We start from the raw sequence: 25,534 nt of genomic DNA, 5'->3' as shown, positions 1-25,534 counted from the left end.
AACCCATGAGCATCCTCTCCCTCCCTCCCTCTCTTTCTTCACACATACACATGCACACACACAAACCCAGATGGGATGAGAGCTAGAAGAGGCTGCATTATGTACACAAGTCAATCAAATTTCTACCAAGCAATTCTCTCAGTGACTGCTAGCCACCACAGATAGGGTGTGCATTTACTTCCCCAGCCATCTCTTCCCTGCATGATGAGAAAACCAAGGAGAACCTTGCATTCTCCATTTAGGTAACAGAACTAGCTCTCTAGACAACCCAAGGCATTAATTAGAAGGTTTCAAAAGGCAGGGCTGTCATAACAGCTTCAGTATGTTTCTAATTTTTACAATCATTCAAACATGCACCAGAAAGGTATGAAAGCACATCCCACCCCTCCTACCACCTTGTCAGAGACAGAATGGAAATATCCACCTTGAAGCCTGGCTAGCAATGATTGCTACTTGAAGTCATTTCCTTGCCATATATAAATAGAAACAGAGGGATGTATTTTAAGAAAAAAAAAAAGAACCAATTCTTGAACCTCAGTTTAAACTAGAATCATTGATTGTTTTTGACAACTCAAGAGACATTAAGTAGTTTATCTTCTACACAGGGGTGGTCATTGAGGAACCCCTTCTGAACTTTTGGCAAAGAGGGTGGATATGTGGGGCACCTGGGGGGCTCAGTTGGTTAGGCATCTGCCTTCAGCTTGGGTCATGATCCTGGAGTCCCGGGATCAAGCCCTGCGTCGGGCTCCCTGCTCAGCGGGGAGTCTGCTTCTCCCTCTGTCCCTCACCCAGCTCGTGTTCTCACTCTCTCTGTCTCTCTCTCAAATAAATAAAATAAAATAAAATAAAATAAAAAAAGAGGGTGGACATGAAAAGCATCATTATTTCTATTGTAATTTTAATTATATCAAAGATATTCTATTAATTTTTCTCAAACTTAGCCATCCAATCCATGAAATGGGTAGATAGTTCTTACAGCAATGTTATTACAGAGTATTTCTGTTTCTTCTTCTCCTCTCCTTAACTCTGCTTGTCCTTCCTCCAGTTCATTTATTCACCCATCAACTGTCACTGTATGTACAAGGCACCATATTAGATACTGTTGAAAACATCAGAAAGAAATGTGAATCTACTGGGATTAAAAAGATAAAAAGATAAAGATAAAAAGATAAAAAGCTTCTGCACAGCAAAGGAAACAGTCAACAAAACAAAGAGGCAACCCACAGAATGGGAGAAGATATTTGCAAATGACAGGACAGATAAAGGGCTGGTATCCAAGATCTATAAAGAACTTCTCAAACTCAACACCCAAAAAACAAATAACAAAGTCAAAAAATGGGCAGAAGACATGAACAGACACTTCTCCAAAGAAGACATACAAATGGCTAACAGACACATGAAAAAATGTTCATTTCATTGGCCATCAGGGAAATTCAAATCAAAACCACATTGAGATACCACCTTATACCAGATAGAATGGCAAAAATTGACAAGGCAAGAAACAACAAATAGAGATGTTGTGGAGAAAGGAGAACCCTCTTACACTGTTGGTGGGAATGCAAGTTGGTATAGCCACTTTGGAAAACAGTGTGTAGGTGCCTCAAAAAATTAAAAATAGAGATCCCCTATGACCCAGCAATTGCACCACTGGGTATTTACCCCAAAGACACAGATGTAGTGAAAAGAAGGGCCATATGCACCCCAATGTTCATAGCAGCAATGTCCGCAATAGCCAAACTGTGGCAAGAGCCGAGTTGCCCTTCAACAGATGAATGGATAAAGAAGATGTGGTCCACATATACAATGGAATATTACTCAGCCATCAGAAAGGATGAATACCCAACTTTTACATCAACATGGATGGGCCTGGAGGAGATTATGCTAAGTGAAATAAGTCAAGCAGAGAAAGTCAATTATCATATGGTTTCACTTATTTGTGGAACATAAGGAATAGCATGGAGGACATTAGGAGAAGGAAGGGAAAAATGAAAGGGGGAAATTGGAGGGTGAGATGAACCATGAGAGACTATGGACTCTGAGAAACAAACTGAGGGTTTTAGAGGGGAGGGGGGTGAGGGGATGGGTTAGCCCGGTGATCAGTATTAAGGAGGGCACATACTGCATGGAGCACTGGGTGTTATACGGAAACAATGAATCGTGGAACCCTGCATCAAAAACTAATGATGCATCGTATGGTGACTAACATAACATAATAGAATAAAATTTTAAAAAAAATGTGATTCTACCCACTACACTTGTTAGACAAGGAAAGAGTGGAGACCTAATGGTGTTAATGACCATGTCTGAGGCCAAATGGTTAATTATTAACAGGAGAAAAAATAAAATGTAGATGCTAAGGAGTGCTGGATTAGAATCTCAATTAAAGCAACATCAACAACCTTTTATTAAGTCACACCAATTTAAGCCCTTGACTTTATTATCTTAACCCACCCATGAAGTTAGTGTTATAATCTCCGTATTTCAAATGATGAAACTAAGCTCTGTAAAGCAACGCAGCTGAAATCCCATAGCTGGTAAATGAAGGTCTGCCTAGAGTCTTGGTTTTAATCACTTTTTATCCATGAATGAAGTCTCCTAATGCCCGCCTCAATGCACTCTTTCCTTCCTACCAGTCTGCTTCCTCACAGCTGTCTTTGTTTACCTTGAACATGAATCATATTGTCCCCTTTCTCTGCCTCTTTCCTCGACAGATAAACATTCATTCATTTAACACATTTTTCTTTTCTTCAACAAACATTACTGAGCCCCTCTTTGTGGCAGGCACAGGGCCAGGCCCTCACTGTTGAGTGATGAACTGCACAGAGATCGTTCTTGCTGTCAGAGTAGTGGTTTCTCAAAGTATCTTCCATCAATATTCTTTCAAAAGATTATGAAGACAGATAACTATGGAGCCAACTGAAGCATAGGGTCATGACCAGGAATAAATTGATAACAACATGCTGTAAATGTGTGAGTCATGTGTTTTGCTGAACCACATGAAATTCCTGATATTTGACCATTTTGATCTATAAAAATGGCAATTTCATACACTTGACCCTAACAGAATGCTTTGTATGTAATAACTATTCAGCAAAGCCAAATCCCACTTCAGAAAATGAAAGCGTTTCCCATAGAAATCTCTTCTAATTGATGAGTTTAGGGCTCTGGATCCATCTGGGACCCTCAGAGGAAATCCTGGGTGATCATGGGGTTGTGTGGGTATACTCAAAATGGCTCTTCCTGTGCTTGGGAAAATTAAAAAGGGAAACTGTTTAAAATGGAACAGGGAGACAATGTCCTGCCACTCTTAGTCAATTGCAGAGCCAACAGGAAGAGAGGGACCTTGCAAGTTGATACTACTATATAGCACTACTTTACTTTCCCAGCAGGAGGAAGAAAGGCTTTCTCCTCCCCCTGGCAACAGCCCAGTCAATGACAGACTGCCAAACTCAGCCAATGAAAAGCCACCACAGTTTACTTCAACACACTTACTGTTTATAACACCCTTCCCGACTCCCTCCTTTCCTCTATAAAAGAGCTGTCCTCTCCTTTGTTTTCCAGACTTGCCTATGGTTTTGCTGTAGCTTGCTCCCAAATTGTAATTGTTATTCCCAAATTAACCCATGTTTGCTTGTAAAATAATGGACAGTTTTATTTTTAAGGTTAACATGCTCATCCAGTCACACAGGAAGTCTAAGCTTTATGAGGATCCGTGAGTTCTGGGAGAGCCTCTTGTTTTGAAGTGGTTTCCTAGTGTCTAGGATTCAGTGAAAACTTACAGCATAGGTCATGGCCTAGGTTCTTTTTTTTTTTTTTTAAAGATTTTATTTATTTATTTGAGACAGAGAGAATGAGAGACAGAGAGCATGAGAGGGAGAAGCAGACTCCCTGCCGAGCAGGGAGCCCGATGCGGGACTCGATCCCAGGACTCCAGGATCATGACCTGAGCCGAAGGCAGTCGCTTAACCAACTGAGCCACCCAGGCGCCCCATGGCCTAGGTTCTTTTTACCAACACGGTTGTATTTATTACTCACAACCGTGGAAAAGTATTTCATTTTACAGAGAATGAAACCAAGGCTTGGAGAGGCTAATTGATCTGCCCAGAGATACACAGCTAAGTAACTGGAAGAACCTGGAGTCCAGTGCAGGAATTTTGATTCGAGATTGCACCCTCTTCCCTCCCACATACTGGAACTCTACATGGATTACGCTGTATGAAGGATCACGTTTTTAATCACAAGTATTTTTGTTTGTTTGTTTTGTTTTGTTTTGTAGTAATCAATATCAAGGCTGAAGTGTGTTTTTTACTAGCCCTAGTCTAAAACTGAAAGCAGACCAGAAGGAGGAATTTCCACATAGGTACAGTTACAAAGCCTGAAAAAGTGGCTTGCTTTTGGAATTTTTGGAAGTGGTTCAAATTTATGAGTTTGAGGTAAGAATGAAATCTCACAAAACTCTCAAGTCTTTCATTTCTACTGTTTATCAGGATAGTTCCAATCCAGCTGAGCATTGTGATTTTCTGGTAACAGGCAGCTCTGACCAATGTCAAAGTGACTTCACCGATGCCGAGCACAGAAAAAGTGGGTCATGGTCAGTATCCTACTAATAGCTTACAGAGGATTCCAAATGGCGATTTGCACAGAACATGCTGAGTTCTTTCTTTACTGATAACGACTCAGGCTGGAGGCTTAAGGTAAGAGAATACACATTATTTTTGGAACTATTTTCCTCTTGGCCCTTTCCTGCCTCACAGGAACATTTTGGTCCTGGTGACTGCAAGTTACCAAAGACTTTTACTTCTTACTTTTGCCTTCTCTCCTGAATGGGGATCAAGGAATTTGAACATAGACTGAGTTGAACTTGTCCATCCTGATAGTAATCCCAACACTGAGGTCAGTTGTAATAGAACTGCTTGCTTAATTGCTGGGCAATCCCTGGTAGTAAGATGCACAGGGAATCCAATGCAGTTCTCCTCTCTGGGTTCTCTACTATTTGGGGGAGTTTGGGCCAAGACGCTGAGAATCTGGATTTCTTGCTTCTCAGATCTCCCCTATGCATTCTTTGTTCTAGCTGGACTTGGCTATCTCTCTCGGGAATTATCATCCCTGACTTTGACAACATCGCTTCTGACATTTAGCCAACCTGAGATTTGTTTCTCTTCCCCATGTATCCAATTATACTCATTCTACAAGGCCCAGTTCCATTCTCACTTCATTCATGAGATCCAGCTAAGCCCTCCCATATAACTCCCTCATTTCCCGCCCACACCACCACCATTTGCAGGTCACTACCTCATATTGTTTGCTAATGTCAAGCTTCATGATGGCAAGGATCCTGGATTCTTTTTCTTTGTAATCTTAAAGACATGTGGATAGATATATTTCATAACAGAACATATTCTCTGAGGCCCATAGAACTCCAGGTTGGTTTAAAATGGAAGAAAAAATTAAAGATGGAAAGTGAGCTATCAGAGAATCCATTCCTGGAACTTAGAAACTTTTCATTTGCCAGGACTGATTCCAACCTCCAAATTCTACCCTGACCCTCCTTCAAATCCCTATCCCCACCAAACTTCCCAGCCCCCACTATGAACTACAGATACTACTGTCAGTAGAAACAGCCCCATTTTCTCCTTGCTTGAGAGGGTACTGACTTGCATACCAAATGTTGGGGATAGAATAAAATAATAAGGTTAAAACATATTTAATCTTACTCTTCAAGATGGACCTGTTTTAAGCATTTTACACATATTAACTCAGTTAACCTTACAGCAATCCCATGATGTAAGCAGCACCCTAGTGGTACCCTTCCCTCCAATTTTACAAAGTGGTAGATTTAGGTTAGTTATAAATTCTTGCTATCCTCCCATCGTGAAGTGAGGTTTATGCTTCCTTTCCCTGAAACTTCAAAACCTGGAAAAACTTTCACTAGGAGCCCTGAACCTCCATGAACTAGAAACGACATTGAGAGGGACATGGACCCAGCTGAGTCCAGTGTTTCTAGTTAACCCACCAAGACACAAGGTGTGTGAGTGAAGCCAGACTCTCCAGACCAGAGGAGCCACTGAGGGATCTCAGTCAACACCCTGTGGGGCAGAAGAATTAATTGCCTTGTTGAGCCCTGCCCAAATCTCTGAGCCACAAAATTGTGAGATCCAATGACACAGTTATTCGAAGCCACTAAGTTATGGGAAAATTTGTTTCATAACAATAGTTAACTAGAACATATGTGACTTGCTCACAGTCACTTAGCTAATGTGAAGAAGATCTAGGTTTTAAACCCAGGCAGCCCGACTCCAAGCACATGCATTTAATCACTGCTCTAGCAGTGATTGTCACCGAGGAAAAATTAAAATTGTCCAAAGCACACTGATCATTCTGGAGGGAAAACTATCTGTAAGCCATGCCACTTCTGGTTGTTAAATGATGATAAGGTATGTTATAAAGCCTATTTTGTTTTCCAATTTATTCAATAAATATTCATTGAGCACCTATCTTTACTTGAATACTATCACTCACCCACCTGCTTTCTCAATGTACTCACCTGTCTTCTCAATGCACCCACCTGCTTTCTCAATCTTAACTTTCGTGTCTTTTTTTTTTTTTTAATATTCAGGGGAGGACCTAGACACACTTTTTTTTTTTTTTTTAAGATTTATTTATTTTAGAGAGAGAGTGTGCACAAGTGGGGGGAGGGGCAGAGGGAGAGGAAAGAGGGGAAGCAGACTCCCCGCTAAGAGGGGAGCCCGATGCGGGGCTCAATCTCAGGATTCTGAGGTCATGACATGAGCTGAAACCAAGAGTCGGATGCTTAAATGACTGAGCCACCCAGGTGCCCTTAGGCACACTCTTCTTAATATAGGATAAAGACCTGATGCTTGGGCACCCTAGCTGTGAGTGATTTAACACAGTCCATGTGATCCACAAGCAAAATGTAACAAACTGGAGTATCAGAAAGATCAAAGTAGTGATTACTTCTGGGAGGCTAGAGCACTGAAAGGCCATGTCAACTCAAAAACTATTAGTTTATGTTCATACGCAGGTAAGCGCAGCACTGAAAGCACTTTCCAGTTTTACTCTGATCTGAAATCAACGCAAACCAAAGTCAATCAGAAACGAACTACTCAAATGTTTCTTTAGCTTATGCTTCAAGAAGGAACCAGTAGATTATCGTATAATCAGATGGCTTTAGATCAGGTTTTTATGCTTATTTTATTTCTCCTGGAAGAGTCTAATTTTAGGACAACCCTGGTCTATCAAGGTTATCAAAGCAAAGGAAGACAGAACAGAGTATCATCTGGAAAAGGTTGTAAGATTTCACGCATGACTGGCCTGGTAAACATGAAATCCAGACTTCCTCAGTTCTTTTTTCTCCCACAGATCAAATTTTTATCAGTCCACTTCACCCTAGAAAATTAGCTGGATCACACAGGACATATGAGAACTTCTGAGACTGACCTTCCTCACCCTAAGTCCTCAGAGCCTGGGAATTGTCCTAAATCTTGGGTCCCCAGTCCTAGCAGAGGCTTGATGTAATCTGTGCTTGAGATCAGAAAAGGGTTGGAGACAAGGTAGGCTACTGAATTTTTATGGAGCCGAGGGCAAAGTTCTTTTTTTTTAATTTTTAATTTTTGTAGTTTCAAGTTTTTATTTAGGTTCCAGTTAGTTAACATACAGTGTAATACTCGGTTCAGGAGTAGAATTTAGTGATTCATCACTTACATAGAACACCCAGTGCGCATCACAATACGTGTCAGGCAAAGTTCTTATGGCTAGTTGGCAAGAACAAAAAAGTCCAAAATCCTTGGCATCAAATTATTTCCTCTAGCTAATCTTTACAAAGAATATGGACCTTTTTGATCCCTCATCCCAGTCCAATCTAATTCTGCTAGTCTGCTGTCTTTTCTCTAAGAGTTTGCATTTACATACCCTTAAGAACAAAAAGGTCATCAGATTTATAACTCCCCTTTATAGTCATGGTAGAAGCAAAAGGAAAGATACGTAGATCAAATCCCATTATCACTGGACTCAGGAAAAGAAACCCTCACGGGAGGCTGTTAGGGCATGCTCCAGCTGTCCACATCTTTCCATAATGAGAACAGATTCTAGGGTGTTCAGAGTCATAATCACTTGCAAGACTTTTGTGCCTTGTACCCTACTCTTCTTTGGAAGTTCTGGCTTTCTCCATTTTTGGAAAGATTCACCCAGTGTCCTCCTATCTGTGTGTTTGCTGCAGGAGGAAAAGCCAAAAACCCAGTAATTACCATGGCTTAGTCCCTGAATCCCTATGTAACATTAAGTCCTCCCGAGGTCAGTAAAAATTTGGCCTTGAGAAAGATTACAGGACAGCCACTCGTATGAAGAAAAAGCCATTTGCTCCTCTGTTTCCCTCAGCGTTAACGGAATGTATTACGACAGAAACAGAACAAGTCTGCCAGGACCTGGGCAGACAGAACTACCCTTTCACCAACCATAAACAGATCTGCTCTTGAGCTAGAGAGAGTCATAATAGAAATATATATTGCCTTTTATCTTCTTTTCAGTGAGTAGAGTGAAGTGTCAGGAGTTATTGGTTTAATATCAGTAGAGAAGAAGCTATTTCTTTTTTGAGCGTGTACATAGGTGTACATGCAACAGCACACACGACTATACGAGTGTGATGCTAACCCGGTTCTTAGTAGCACTTCTAAAACACATAAAATTGGCCTGATAACATCATCAGTGTATACAGCCTCAAATTGTTCCTGTGGAATCTTGTAAGGAGCTGTCTGGGTATTTCTGCTCAAAGAAAAGGGAAAAGGAAGACAACGCTTTTATCTCTACTTAACTCGCAAAAACTTAGTTCAGAAGAATGAGAACACATAGGGGGGCTCAATTGATTATTGACTCTACATTTACAATACCCACTGAAATCAATGGGAGGGTGATGTCAAAGACTCAACTAAGGCCCTGGATAATGTCTTAAAACTAAGAAACAGAAAGGACAAGTCCTGATCTACTGAATCTTCTATAAACGCTAACTAGGCTCGGAGTAATTTCCCCACAAGCAATTGGAATGTCTTATTTTATGCCACAGCATTTAAGGCTAATAACTCGATTAACCTCCTATCCCCTACTAACTAGATTTATGAAATGCCAAGGGAGTCAGCAAAGCATTAGGCTTTAGCTTGGGTATAATTACTTTTAAGTGAAAAAATAAAACCATTACCACAAAACTAACTACTTCCTATATAGCTAAAGTCAGACCTTTGCAACTTCTAATGTAATATCAGATCTTTGTCAAATATAAAAGAAACAAAATGGATAAAAAATAACAAGTGATTGATCAACACTTAATAACAAAACAAAGACTGCATTTTACAAGCATTAGTTGAAACTCTAGCTTCAGTTGCCCTTTATTTAATGCTATCCACTGGCCTCAAAACTGAACAATTCATGTTTCAGCAAAGCCACTGAGAGGATGTGAATAGAACTGAACTAGGATACAGTTTCCCCTATGATAACAAATTTTCCTTTGCCCATTTTCCCTTTTTCTATTGAAAAGTAATGAAATGAAAGGAGGAGTATTTCATACTGAAAGTGTTAGCCATTGCTCATTTTGAATAACAGCTTTACTGTTTCAGCAATAAATATGATAGGAATAATAACCCATGAGTGCACGCAAAACTTTTATAACTTCTTTAGCAATGAATTTGTTTTTCTCTACTCCTAGATCTTATTACTATGAGCATCTGTAGGCATCCTTTCTACAAACATAGTAATTCAGACTCTTTAGCAACATAGCAACACTGACCTTATAGTAATGTCTCAAAGACAAAAAAAAACAAAAACAAAAAAACAGAATCAATTAAGAATTGGAGAAAGGATTACCTGAATGCTTGCTGTAGAGCGATTTTTGCGTGTTGTGGTAGTAGCCATTGTAGTGGTGGTTTCCATGACAGTGGTAGACATTTCTGGTGGCATGGAGGTCGTCTGTGTTGTTCCCAAGATTGACGGGACTTCTCCCACCAGCCGGACACTTCCATTGATTTTAATATTGGGGTTGTTCTCAGCTGCCATGTTCAGTACTTTCAAACCATCATAATAGAGCCCAGAGAGCTGGCCTTGGAAGAGACGTCCTTTGTCTTTTCCACCGATGGCTATTTGCGCCTGGGTGTTGAAGATGGTTAACTGCCGGCCTAGTGGGTTGGGTGGAGGAAACATTATTATTCCCATATGTTATCTCTCTTTGCCTTGCCTGGTCTCAATGGACCAGGCATCAAAACAGGCTTCCGTGAACAAATGAAGGGGAAAAAACTAGATAACAAAAATTCAATAGACATTAGCAAGTAACATTTCACTATGTTTATCTCTTCCACTGTCTAGCTGAATATCCTAGATAAGCTAAATAATTCAGTCTCTATTTCATTATTATGAGGAAAGAGAAATCTTGGTTCAAAGATCCGCAGTATTGTAGTCTTCTTGGGTATGTAGTTGTGGATGACAGAAAGTAATCCCCAAATCAGGTGATGACAGTAATAAAGCATAAATACCTATCGCACTAATTTTTAACCTACAAAGTCATATAATGGCAACTAAATAGAATTATATATGGCAAACAAAAACTCAGTGAGGTGACTCAGAACACTGAATTAAAAAAAAAGACTGATAATTAAATTAACTGAAATGAAGTTAAATTCCAATTAAAAGACTTGGATTCATTGCATACTTATAGAAATGAAGTTTACTCACCAAACACCTCATTTCCTAGAAATCTTCATAATACATAATATTCTATCTATACTTGCTGTTTAATAAACATGATGACTGATAATTTCCTACCTCTTTTAATTTGGGGGAGGAATGGGATTATGGTCACACAACTATATCTCTCCCCAAAACATGGGAAATAAACAGGCATTGATAATGTTTCAGGGGTGGGGGAAAGAAAAAAATGCCATTCCAAATCAATGAATTTAAAAAAAAAGGGGATGGGTATTCAGGAAAAAAGCAACACATAAAATTCCTTAAAACGATAGGTATGTTCATGTGTTGAAGACTATCAGTAGTTCAACTTATTTGGAGTCCCATTTGGGGAACCATTTGTGTTTCTGTGAATAGAAAACTATCAGAATGAAATCATGACAGAATTGAGTTTAGAATAGTGCAACTCAATTTATCTTCTTCCCAACTACCTCTACTTAAAAAAGCCTCTCTTAAGTGCTAGATCTTTCCCAGAAAAATCCAAACAGCTTTTTAAGGCTAAGCAAGTCTATGCTATTATTTCTTCAGATTATTTCCTTCTGCTTTTCCATATGGAGAAGGGGGAGAGACTTATTAATGGAATTAAATATATCCTTTTTGAGTTTTTCTTAAGTCAGTAATCAAACAATATTCCACTCATTCTTAATCTAATCACTTGCATTATTTTACCTATAAATGGCTGGAATGTTCTGTTATTCCTGCCTGCTTATTAAAAGGGAGTCTATTTTTAAAAGACTAAGGTTTTTGACCCCACAATCTCTGATATGAATAGAGGCATACTGTGATGTTTGGGCTCTTAACTTCTACCACTATTACACGGTCTTTAAATCTCTACGATGAGGGGCGCCTGGGTGGCTCAGTTGTTAAGCGTCTGCTTTCGGCTCAGGTCATGATCCCAGGGTCCTGGGATCGAGCCCTGCATCGGGCTCCCTGCTCCCCGGGAAGCCTGCTTCTCCCTCTCCCACTCCCCCTGCTTGTGTTCCCTCTCTCGCTGTATCTCTCTCTGTCAAATAAATAAAAATCTTTAAAAAAAAAAAAATCTCTACGATGATTAGCTATCCTTGAATTTCTAGTGTATAATGTGGAATGCCCTCTGAATATACATATACAATAAGGGTTGAAATGGAAGAGTCAGAGAAGGGAAAATGTATCTGCTCAGAAGGAACTCTTTATACAAGAGTCAGTTCTGCTCATGGCTCATGGGGTAACTCTTAAGGGCATATTAGTCAAGAATGATTTATGAATAATACCTTTTTGCTTTTTGGAAGCTTCAAACACTGCAGTATGGAGAACTGGCCAAAGAATTTTGTTATAGTGAAAATGATCTGCACTCTATAAGAATATTTGGGGCATGGAAATGTAATCTGTTGGATTTGATAACAGAATTGTCCAGATCCTAAGGGAACAATCAAAATGGATCTAATAGGTTTCCATTATTTTCCCACCAATTCCTTCAGTGCCTAGTGCACATGCATCATCGCCTGTCCTTTGGCCTCTCATTTCTCACATAAGGTGTAGCAAAATGTTCAGTGCACAATAACACTGGATAATGGCCTGGAGCTCAACTCTCTTTACTGTTATTTCTTTGACAACAGCTTTTTCTAGGGGGGTTAAGCTTACTGCAAAAGAAATGTCATGATAGAAGGGGAGAATAATACACCCTCAACCTTGCATAGACTTTTGTGGGCAGCTTAACGTGATAAAGAAGGAGCTGCCTAAAAGGAGATCTCTAGAACTCAACTTGGTAGCTTACACCAGAGAGCCCCAATGTCAAGCTATTCCTTCCATTCACATAACTGTCGGCCAACCATAATATTTATTCATCTCCTTTTTGGAATATGCCTTAGCACTGATGAACAGTGAATAGGGATAGCTAGTTATAGGTAAGAAATTTTATATTTCTAGTATTTCTGAAAGTACTTCACATCTGTAATGGTCCTCACCTTATTTTCCTAGTGATATTATTCTGCCAGTTATTACAAATAAAAAGAGGGTCAGGGAGAATTGAAATGCAAAGTTGAATTACACTGGCTAGAAATGTTGGATCTCCTTTATTCCAGTTGTCAGAGTGTACTGCATAAAAGGGTCTTTACTTGTTCAAAACTAACCCAAGCATGGAGAAGGGCAAGACATGTTTCCTGGGCCACAGGAGGAGGCCACCGCTCCATGTCTTGTTATTGCTGCATTCCCAGAGAGATCTAATGATTTCTTGAGAACAAGACACTGGTGGAGTGAAATAGGGAAGGATGTGGTCCAACCTTCAGTTCTCCATCATGCCATAGGAAGTGTTTGGATTTTTGTTTGCTTGTCTGTTTCACAGTCTATTTCTAGCTAGATCTGTTTTTTTGTTTTTGTTTTTGTTTTTTGCTGTTTCAGGATCCTTTCCTAGACCTCTGTACCTTGGATTGTGTAGTTAAGAGTAAAGCAGGCAGTCACTAAAGTAAGAGTGGGAAACTGAGTCTCCTGTCAGCTCTTCCTGTGATCAATTTACCTCTCTCAGCCAAGCAGGGGTAAGTGAGTAAATGAGAACTGGCCATCACCACCCTCTCCCTGTGAAGGGTTATTATAAGGGGCAGACTGGGGTAAGTTTTATCATTTGCCCCAGATTTCTCAAAATCAATGTCAGACCTCATTATTGTCATTCATTATGATCAATCATTTTTTTTAATAATAAGTAACTATGATATCTATATCTATATCCTAACCTAAGAATTGTTCTATCATCCATAATACTCAATTTGGTTATACTAGCGCAGGGTTTGTAGCAGGTTACTGTCTGCTTTGTTTTGGGTGCCCATCTTCTTGGAAGTCATTATTTTTACCTCATTTGGATATCAAGTTCACATACTGCTTAAATTAAATCTTTGCATGTCTCCAGTCAGTGTTGCACAAAGACTAATTAATTAAACTTCAGAACACCCTTGGGGATAGGCAGTATTATTTCTCCTCTCCCCAGATGGGAAATCTGAGATATAAAGAGGTTAAGTGGATTGTCTAAGGTCAGAAAGTATCAGTCAATAGTAGACAGAGCCAGAAAACAGACTCAGGAATGCTGTGACCCAGATCTCTTCTCCAATGACAAAAATAACTCCAAAGAGGCATTCCAAGTGCTTCCTGATACGTCTGCCTATTCATCCTTCCATCTTTACCCTTTTCTAACTCGTTGTCTTTACAAGGTCTTTTGGTATATATTTTCTACTCCTTTTGAAGGAAAGGTTAGCTAGACAGAGGAAGGGGTAAAGCAATAGAATGAACAGATGTTACTCACCCAAAGCATTAAAAAAAGTAATTTCAGTTAAAATGGTGTAGAAGAGAAAACCTCCAGGTTTGCAAATAACCATTTTCAATATTATATGCATATATACATACATACATATTTGGTTAAGAAAATAGAAAGCCGCCCTCCATCCCACGTGACCCACCCTTCCCCCTCGGATTTGTTGGCCTTTCGTCCTTCTATATGAAAGCCAACTGATAACAATGCTATCAGAAGGAAAACTAAAAGCCTATTCATAACTTTATAATGGTTTATACAAATGAAAACGCCTGGCATGCTCTTAAACTTAGAGTTGAAAAGGCGATGGAATAAAAGAAAATATTATTAACATAAAATTAAAAGAAAAAAAGTTCTCTCAGGCACATGAGACTCAGACATGCATATCTAGTTTTCTTCTCCTTTTTAAAAAGTGAGGCAATCATAGTCTTTAGTGTTAAAGGGACTTTATGAGCTGGTGATTACTAAACAAAATTATTTGCTTTTTAGAGTTAATTTATTTTTAATTAGACCACATACGTTAAAAACAGGGCAAACAGTTAAGACTCAGCGAGGATTTTCCGTGTTTAAGGGTCTAAATGTTGTCACCCAACTTAAAACTGTAATTAAGTTTGCTTAAGTTGCATATTAATATATTCAATTACTTTTTATGTATCACTCGATCAAATCTCTATGAATTTTAAGGACTCACTGAAGGTCTTGAGACAAGGTAGCTTGTACTGGCTCGGGAAAGAAGGGACTACATAGCTTCTGGAAACAGATTTTTCTTCACTGAAAGATAATAGTTTATATCCTAGCAAACAGAAGCCACACAGAAAATTCTAACATCAGGTATAACCGCTGCCCTCTTTTATTAACAAAGTGGTTGTTTTCTTCAGCAAATCAGAACTGCTGTTTTGCCTTTCATGAGCCTTTCTTTTCCAACTCATTGTCTTAGCCACTTGCACTTTTGTTGCATAAATATCAAACACATAAGGGTATTACACAACCAAAGTGTAAAAAAAGCTTTTCTTTTCTTTTTTTTTTTTTAGTTTCAGCCAACAACTAGGACACAATTAATGCCTCTTATGAAACACTTTTGCCTCTGTTAAGTTTGAATCTAAAGGCAAAATTCATCTTTCTCATTCTTTCTTCATTTAAAAACAAATGTTAGAAAACACTGCTCCCCTTATAACATTTGTCTTAAGCAGTTTAAGTTACAAGAGTCAATCTGCTGATTTTTTTTAGTTATCCACGCTGGAGAGTAAAGCCAAAACAGCCTCAAGATGTAAGTTTAAAGAGTACTTTTGAAATTTCTTTAGAAAGCTTTGGTATAAGAGGTAATTTAAAACAAATTAACAAATAATGTCATGCAGTGGTTAAATTGCCATAATACATTTCTTTTTTTAGAGGTTCCTGGAATTTCTTGTTTGTGGTTGTCACGCTGATAGCAAGCTAGATGTTAGTCCCTTTAACTGTATTTTAATGGCAATGTATTATAGCATGATTTATCAACATATGGCAGGTGGAAGCTGACACAAATTATAATGAAAATTAAAACAGTCATTTATGCAGCAGGCGATTATCATTTAAGGAACATTTATTTGCAGGCTTTAAAAATGAGGGTTTAGAATCAAATGATTTTAAAATGAAAGTTTTAACGACGGTTACCTTTTTCCTGCAGCCACTCCTCTACGGGCCGGTTATATTTGAAGGGGATTTTCTGTTTTACCATTTGGAAGCGTTCATTATCAGTGTTGCCTTTAAAGTTTAAAAAACAGCTTAAAAAACAATCTGAAAAGTCAATACGTCATTAAAAAACATCCTAGGTTTTTGGTTTATTTATGAAGTTTTTAGAGATAGATATCAATTTATCTTTAGTAGAGGTGGAGTTGAAGTCACTCTGCCCTTGGTTGACAGGTTTGAGGTCAGGAGACTCTTAGCTATGCAGTGCTCCTTCATGTTTTGGAAATGTGGCATGGGATGGGAATTAGAGCTTTGGCTATTTATAGAAATGGGTTTACCTTCACTATTCTCCATCTCACCCCAACCACACCATAATTAGGTCAATGGAGGCACAGGATTTTCTTGGTTTGTGAGTAATTTGCCTGCCAGACCAGCTTCATCTATGGTAGGGGACCCCCAGTGTCTTAGTCACGCATTATCTGATCTCACGGTACTGGGCCTTATCAGAAGCATGGGGTCATGTACTTCTTTATTCTCCTCTCAGTGTTTATAACTGCTCTACCTTCCGGTGGAGGGAAAGACAATTTAAGCCTTGAATGGCCAAGGGAGACTTCTTACTCCATAAAGGAGACCCTGGCATCCTACCAGCTATGTTAAATAGATGGAGTATTATAGATGGTTCTTTACATTTCTATTCCTCTGCCCAGACTTGTTCTACATTTTAAAAAAGAAAACACAAAGTAAATATTTGTAAATCAAAGCAGCTATAAATATAGGTATAGAATATTAGCAGACTTTTAAGCACTTACATTTTATTACTACTAATAAATGCAAGCTTTATATGTTTATCTAGTCTCTCTCTCTTAACTTTCTATAAGAGGTCCTTTCTGAACAAGTATCTATTCATAAAGCCTGTTTGGGATACTTCCTCCAAGCATGAAACACCTAATTAGTTTCAAACCTCAAACATAATGCTTTTAACTGCTACTATGCCCCCTTATTCCTTTTGTAACTGTTGTTACCACCCCTGGATGGTTTGTCTAATTAGGACAGATTTGGAGAGCGGTATTGTGGAGATATACCCCTAATGAATACGCTTCAAATCACAAAATAATGAAGCCACACTTTGGGAACTGTTCTATCTCATCAACCAACCTCACAGTGATCAAAAACTAGTGAATTCTAATTCATGACTTTTCACTCATAGCCCTAGATTGGAACTTAGGGAATCGCATTCCGAATTGACAACATTAAAAATGAAATCAAAATCTCAAAACAGGTGTCTTGGAAATCCTTTACAAAGAAGTCTGAAAGCCAGAAAGAACGTGAGGATTAAGTATAGCATCAGGCCAAGTGAGCAGAACATGACCATGGCACTTCAGTCTTAGGGCCACCTTCCTATGGAAGTTATTATTGACATGTGACTAAACTGGTACCTGCTTTCCATGAGGTGCAACATGGGAATGGGGTGGCCATGCTGGGAGATGTTTCCAAGATTCCCCATTCATTTCTGCTATGAACAAATGATTTTAAGAAGCTGACTCAGTCTCATTCCCAAGGAATAAAAAAACTATTAACAAAAACATCAACAACAAAAACAAAGCTCATGAAAGAGACAACAATGGATATGTTTCCAGCCTACATCATGGGATCTTATGTGGCTGGGATAAAACATAATATATTAACATATCAAAGAATAAATTACAATGAATATGGAATATTATTTCTCATAGAAAAAAACGGGGGGAGAGGGTGTAGGTAAGGAGAAAAAAACAGAAAGGCAACTTCTTGGCGTTTCCATAAGCTCATGGTGAAAGAAATTAATTTTATCTTTTAATACAGTTACCAATTAGAGATTATTCTCATGATCCTCCCTGGTAGATTTGGGGATTCAGAACTCTATTAATCAAAAAGAAAGCTGGGTAAACTCTCACATGTCTTCATAGAAAAGGAGCATGCACTTTTCTGAGAAGAACCTATATCTCGTACTCTTAATCCTACCCTAAAGAAGACAGATAACACAAGGGATATCATCCATCTTCATAAGCTTTGACCCCTCTCAAGTTTTAGTTACAACAAAGTGTTATACTGAAAAATGGCAAATGGATTGTGCCAGATTCACCTTAAATATATTCTATTACTTTGGGTTTTCTGTAACTGTTGTTGGCTGCAACACTAAATATAGTGATAACCTTCACTCCACTCACTGTGGAATGGATTAGTGAAGTCTGTAACAAATATAAAGCTAAATATTCTTAGAAACATGCAGGCAAAATCAGAAGTATCCAAAATTCCCAACTGCCAGAGTTCTATATGCACTAAATTAACTAAATAAGATGCAATGACTTACTTCCTTGGAACACATAGGGGCTCTTTGTCCTCCTAAGCATCCCCTCCCCATACACTCTCTTTCAAACCCAAAGCTCCATAGAAAATCATTTTGAGGCATGGTACAGGCTAGAAAAAGAGAAAAGTATGTTGGATAATCAATAAGTGATATGTTGGGAGGACAGCATAGCCATGATTCAGCCTTAGACCCATCGGAAAGTGAAAGAGAGAGAGTCATTCTTCTCCATCTCAGCTTTAAAGACATTTAGAAAAAAGTTTTAAGTTTTCCACACCAGATTCATAGCATCTGGCATACTGTTAAAAGTTGTGAAAGATGGAAGGTCATTTGGAAAACCAAATTGGTTTAAATTGCCACATTAACATTGTTCTTAGTCTCTTTTCATGTTCTTGTTGGTTTTTATTTTAATTTATCTCAAGCATTAGTAAGAACTGTTTTAGAAACATGTGCATGAGAATGAGTTCATTTGCCCCAAGCCCCATTTTGCTAGATTGACTGAAAAGTAAACAATCTTCTAAACATAAGAATTCATACACAGGGACTACCGTGAAAGCTGAGCAAAACTTGTCAAATTCATATACATTCATATTAAATCCTTAATGACATTCAGTTGTACATTTCATATAGCAACCAGTATGACGATATCCTCAAGAAAGAATGGCCTTATGAATAGTAATGTCATAATGTCACTAGAAAGAAGCATATGTGCCTTACTAATTAGACCAAAATGTAATGACCATACTTCTCAAACACACTGAGAAATCTATAAATTGCACCATGAGATCTTCAAATAGACATTTCTTAAATTACTTATATGGATCTGACACTCACCTACATAGAACTAAATTTTAGAAAAAAGAAAACTAGTCACATTTTATTCTGTTTAAAATAAAAGTGTGTGTGTGTGTGTGTGTGTGTGTCCCATGCATTTTTTATCAGAAATTGAGTTTTTTAATGCCACTGGCCCCCTACCTTCATTTGCATTTGTATCACTGGTTCTGTTATCAAGTATTTCAACTCCAGGAGACACATCTAACATGCACTGTTGAATTATAATATTGTGAAGAGCAGAATACTCTGAGGTGAAATTATTAAGGCCCAACTGGTTCACACAGAGCTCCAACCCTCATTCAGAAATGAATTCAAAGCCTCATGTTTTCCACATTTGAGCAAATCCATTTAGGATAAAAAAAAGAGAGCAGAGTAAGGAAGACAAAGAAAGCAAGTTGACCCTCCAACAATTTCCCAATACATCAGTCTCTCTTTGCAGTCCCAAAGGAGTAAAGTTGCAATATGTTGTCAGTCCCAAAGAAATGAATATTTTTTAAATTGAAGAATGGAATGATAGAACTTTTGTATAGCACAGGTAACTTTTATGAGACCTTTATTATCATTACTATTGGTCCAAGCACAGATCCTATTCATTAGCTATTACACTTATTTTCTGTAAGCCATAATCAATACAGCACAGGAGTTAAGACCATGGGCTTTGGAAACAAATTTGGCTTTGAGTTCTAACATTAACATTCAATAGCTGTGTGATTTTGTGCAAGTGACTTGGCCTCAGTTTCCCCATTTCCCAATTCACCGTAGGACCTGGTATAGTATAATAAGATATAGGATATATACAGAACTTGGGGTATGAAAAACATTCATGTTTTGCAAACTATTATTAATATGATTCAGTTCTTTCCTAATGATCTAAGGGAAGCACGAAGATTCCAGGGTGTACTTCTATGACCTCAGAACTTTACCAGGACTCCATTCAAAACATGGCCATATTCCATTTTGTCCCACAAAGATTATCTTCCAAAGATCAACAAGCCATAGAAAATGAAACATCCTGAATATCCCCCAAATCTCCTAGCTGTTGCTTTTTATATTTCTGAGTCTTCTAAAATATACTTAGCTAACCCCATTTCCAAAACAAAGTGGGTTTCTAAAACCACTGAAAGTAAAAGAGCAATTCAGACACTGACAGATGCGATTTCTTGGTCCAGCCACAGATAATGATGATACACTGCTGCGAAGTTGAGGAAGAGCGTCTTAAAGATTCTGGCAATTTGCACCAGGCTGGCAGAAAATGCTTTCTTGCAGGTAGCCTATAAATACCATCTGAAATGTTGTCAAGCACATGGATATGCTAATAGGAATACTGTAACAACATTCATCTGTGCAAAATTAATGCCAGAGGTATTTTTTACATTTTGTTTTGAGTCCTAGAATAAAAGAAAAAAAAGTTTCTTTATTGTTTTGTTGACACTAAAAAATGAGACCATGGGTCTAATGAACAGTCAAAGAATGAATACTATGAATTAGAGCCAGAGGCAAGAGAAAATCGATGTGAGTAGGCTCAAGCAGTAGGGCATTTCAGAGGTTCTCACAATGTCTCTCTCCCCAAACAATATTTTGTGAGTTTCAAAGCAAATAGAAGACACTAAAGAAAAGGAATTGGTGAAACTCTCTAAGCTCAGCTATGGTCTTGTTCCTGATGTTGACCCAGATGAACTCTCTCAGGGTCAAAAAGGGGGCTGTTGTGCTACCCAAAGGGCATCTAGAATGTTTGGCCACTTGTAAGTGATGGATGGACTGCAACAAAAAAAACCAAATATCTGTTATTTATAAACTGCCTTTCAACCAAAGAGCTCAAAATGCAATTATAAGCATCATCTCATTAATCCTCAAATACACCTTTGAGGTTGAAGGAAAAAGAACTATTTATATGTTATGAGCCTTGATCCTTTCATGTGCCAAGGTAAAGAAATTAATCTCTTAGAGCAGAAAACTGATTGGCTGGGGGAAGTGAATTAATAGACCCAGAGCACAAGGGCATTATTAAGTAAGCAAGCTTCTTCAGACTCACTTAGGTGGTTCTGTGAGCCAAGGGAACCACCTTTCCCAAGTGATGAGATGTCTGTTCCTGGACAGTAGTGTGGGTCACCCAGGCATACACTGACTTGGCCAATGTGTTGGCCCACACTGTCTCATTGCTTTAGATATGTTCAGAAATGGAAAACATATGTGGAAAGGCATATAGTTTCCTTCCTATATCAAAGTCATTGTATTGATCCACCATTTCTAGGCTACAGGGGTTAAGTGGTTGAAGCAAAGATGACTCAGACATGAGTGAAAAGAGCATTGGCTGTGGAGTTAGACTCTGGATGAAATGCTACCTCAGACATTTACCATTTCTGTGAACTTGAACAACTGATAATCTAGATGAGTCTCAGAGTTTCTTCACTTGTCTAAAAAAATGAAGACAACAATACCTTTGTTACAAGGTTTTATACAAATTAAATTCAATAATCCAGGCAAGGACTTAGTTTATGAGTTGAAAGAGGTTGAGAATGGGGAGGGTCTATGATTTACTTTAATTCCCAGAATCTTTCCCTAACACATGCTGGAAAATGAGGACCATGTTAGAGATGTACCCCTGGTGTTTTATATCCAGGTATCCAAGTGACCATGTCTCTATTCCCTGACCTTTGTTCCTGGCCAAGGTGATTTTTTGTGCAGATATGCTAACACTGAACTTCTCTTTCATATCCCAAATCTAATTGAAAGTGCCATTTCTGTTGAAATGTAATTATACTCACGACCATTTGCCCTGATGCAACAATTAGAACATATATCACAATTCCCTATCCTTTTCCTGCACATTGAAGACATTCTCAACTCTCTTCCTAAAGCTCATTTCTCCTCCTTGCTCCTCATCCACCAAGGATACTTTCAATCCCAGGAATATTAATAAAACAGGGTCCCGGTGACTGCAATATCTTTGTTTCATAATTTAAGGGGATATTTTCAAGCAATTTCTAATAGAATCTGCTTTAGTACGATAGGTCTATGTAGCATCTATTCTTTAAGAGCCACTTTCAAAAATGACATGCTATAAATTAAAATATAAATTGACTATAAAATTTGATTTGCTTCCATAATTATTTCAAAATGTGCACTAAAGCTAGACTAGTCAATTTCAGTGGCTGAACTTTGTCTAGTTCCTTTCTGGTAAACATGTTTAAAATATCTATGCCTCAGTGTGCCTTTAAGCTTTAATTTCTCCATATATAAAATAAGGATTATAATAATAACTACAACATAGGGTTGTCTTGAGAACCAAATGTATATAAAGTCCTTAGTACAGTATGTGGCACAACTGAAGTGTTCAATAAATGGCTTATTACTGTTGTTGCTATTGTGATATCAGTACCTGATTCAAAAGGGTTAAACTCAAATGAAGGTAAACTTAAAAGAATTACTTCACTACACAATTTTTAGTGTCAAATCTTTTCATTTCCTTTCAACATAAAGCCTTAATGTCCGGTCTTCAACCATTTGACATATGATCCCTTCCAGATTCCCCCAGGCGCCTTTCTTCTTATCACTTATTTCCTCCTTGTTGCAAAAGCCACAGTGTTATTTTGGGGTCATCCTTCCCTGTGATCCATGCATTCCTGCATGTCCACCCTCTGTGTCACCGTGTGTCTCTTTAATCTTGGTTTCTTTCATTTCTTTCTAGCAACATTCCTCTCTCCACTCCCTATCCCCTTCCATTCCTCTCATGCAGAGGAAATCAAACTCAGTGTTTTTAAAGGCAGAATGTTAGAATATTTGGTGCAAAAAGATCATGTATGTGTGATGTTCCCATACAGTTCAGATGATAGGTAGGAAGTTTGGAAGGATAATTTCAATGGGCAACAAATAAAAACATTTTCATACTCATGAGTAGGAAAGTCACATGAAAATCAACATGTCTGATGCCATAATAAACTGATGGTGTAGTAATCCTAGATCTTATGGAATCCTGGTATTTATAAATTATAGGTCTTTTAGACCAACTTTAAACCTCATGCTTACAAATGAATATATTATTCCCAAGGGATTTAAAGACCACAATCACTGTATCATGTAACACCCACCCTTGACCTGGTTAATATAAGGGTTTGCAACAGTTGTCTAAACAACCACATCATGGCATTATCACATATTAGGCTTATTTCCAATTAAAACCCAACAGTTTCTAGCTGAATTGCTTCCCCCAAAGTTTGGGCCATCTTGCATTCATGTGATACACTTTATGAACATCAAAGCAGGACTTCAATTACACCCTATTAAATGTATTCCTTTTTTGTTTCATAACAGCATTCCAACCTGATAAGAAAATGCTCTAGGTCTTTTGTCTTTTGAGGAGACACATTTCTTTACTTTATGTCATCTGCACATTTGATAAATATATCTTTGTGCCTTTATTCAAGACCCTGAAAAATGTACAGAATAGGATTATGTGGTGGCTTTATAATATCCACAAATTCTTTGAAATTCCTTACTGTAAGAGATGGAGCTTGATTCTCCAACCTTGCATGTGGGCTCAACTTAGTGACTCAATTCTATAGAATAGGGTATGTTGGAAGTGACAGTGTGTGGCTTGAGAGACTAGATCAAAAAAAAAGCACTGTGACTTCTCTCTAACTTTCTCTCCCTCCCTCCCTCCTTTTCCCTCTCCCTCTCAATACCCACTCCAGGGAAGCTAGTGTTATATCATAAGGACATTTAAATCCTTTGGAGAGAATAACATGTCAAGGACCTGAGGCCACCAGATCCTCCATGCCTAGGTAAGTCTTGAGATGACTGCAGCCCCAGTTGCTATCTTGATGTCAGCTCGTCAGACACCTTGAGCCAGATCCACTCAACAAAGCTGCTACTAAATCTTGACCTACAGAAAATACAGTATGTATTTGTTGTTTTAAGCCACTAAATTTTGGGGTAATTTGTTACACAACAACAGATACAGGGAAACTAGAAAGCTTCATCTGAGTGTTTCAGCTCAACCAGAGGCAGATCTCCTTAAGATGCTGTCATAGCTCTCTTTATACTATTTCAGGGAAATAAAGATACACTGTGTCCATAACATGCATCTCATCTGTGATTTATTAATGCCATCCAAAGAGCATTAGCCTAGTTCCATGAGACTTGCTTGGATGAGTCCATGCTAGTCCTTAGCCATTATCAGATTCTTTGTTAAATATGGTTAAATGCATCAGTTTTTCTGTTAAATAAAAACACTTGAGAATTTTTATGTTATCAGTCTCAAGTTGAAGAGATTCATCCTTTTATATAATGTAAAATTTGGGACACTTTTCCCAAACTAGTTTTCTATTCTGACTAAGCAAACATTCACAGGGGCTTGGGTTCAATTCCTTAACCATCTGGGAAATTATTCATCTAAGACCCAGAGATCTGAGCTCCTTTGAGAAACTGTTACCATTTGCTCAGCAAAAGGTGGACTGGATTTTCCTATTTATTTTGTTTATACCAGCCTTTACATTCTGAGGGAGGACGTGCTGGTGACAGCTGAAGATGTGTGAGGTGAAGGAGTGGGGATGAAGGGGAGTCCACATAACCACTGAGGTTCCGCCTAAGCAAATGTTTTTTATGTTTTATAATTAAAAAGCAGTTTCTGGGTTTCTGGGAGTAGAGTTCTTTGGAACTCACAGTTTGTATTTTGAGAGAAGGAGTCTACAATTTTAAGAAAAGGAGTCTATAATTTTAAGTTTTACAGATTTCAAAGATTATCTAAGAAATATAGTTTCCTTATTTTAATGTTTCTCAAACTTCTCACAACATCATTAGAAATAGGACTCCTAGCATAAGCAAGCATCAGGGAGTAGAGATTTTAAAGATAACCCTCCCCCATCAAAGGTATTAATTAAAGAATTGTCTGTACTCCTATTTGTTTGATTATATGGCATCTCCAACGCTTTTCAAAAAATGAACCAGTTGGCAGCCACGCATCATTTAGTGCAAGATTCAAAGGTCAGATATACACTACTACAATGTGGTACTAGAATCAAAATTTTCCCAGTGAAGAGATGACCTCAGGGAATGCAGCAGTTGTAGTATATCTTGAATTCATACAATGCCTCGTTAACTCTTCTTGGCAAATTAATTCAAATTGATTTGTGAGAATTGCAGCATGGCCTCAAATCTGGCTACAAAGGAGATCAGAGAAAATGTCTAGAGAAAAGTAGAGATCAGCAAGGGGCTATTTTTATAGCATAACTATCTTTGTTAAAAAGAAAAAAGAAAGAAGATAAGCAAAGGAAAAAAATGAAATGAAGAACACAGGCTATATAAATAAAACTCATTTCATAAATAACACCTATATATCACAAATACTCAAAACAAAGGCAGATAAAGTATTTGAAAGTATCCAAAGGGAATATAAAAACAAGATTAAAATTCTTTAAAAATGGACATTTAATTTTTAAAAAGGCAATTAACTCAATTTAAGCAAAGTGATATGACATGGTGAGAAGAAAAAAAAAAAAAGAAGGCCATGTGATATGGCAGTTAGAGCCAAGATTAATTCCAAAATGTCATATCTTAAAGAAAAGAGAGGGGAGGGCAATTCCTCAGTGAAAACCATTAGTTTACAACTTCACACTGAGTCCTGAATTTAGGGTTGAGAGGGAGAAAGTTTAAGAGGGAAATATAATTATAGCTGC

At 38.1% G+C, this 25,534-nt stretch overlaps 1 protein-coding gene across 1 annotated transcript in view; it reads right to left on the bottom strand.

The window, feature by feature from the left end:
• NRXN3 (neurexin 3) overlaps positions 1 to 25,534 on the bottom strand; it is a 1,531,407-nt gene that overhangs the window by 135,992 nt on the left and 1,369,881 nt on the right. Inside the window, exons 15-16 of the mRNA XM_054513824.2 lie at positions 15,668 to 15,757; positions 9,871 to 10,178 (exon numbers count right to left, since the gene is read on the bottom strand). Of these exons, the coding sequence (XP_054369799.2) occupies positions 9,871 to 10,178; positions 15,668 to 15,757 (398 nt within the window). The remainder of the gene's footprint in view (positions 1 to 9,870; positions 10,179 to 15,667; positions 15,758 to 25,534) is intronic.

Source organism: Mirounga angustirostris, unplaced genomic scaffold (assembly GCF_029215605.1).
Source record: "Mirounga angustirostris isolate CCGP_5_RB_7025 unplaced genomic scaffold, mMirAng1.0.hap1 SCAF_9, whole genome shotgun sequence".
In the NCBI taxonomy this organism is placed as follows: Eukaryota; Metazoa; Chordata; class Mammalia; order Carnivora; family Phocidae; genus Mirounga; species Mirounga angustirostris.
This window is presented reverse-complemented; position numbering and strand designations above follow the sequence as displayed.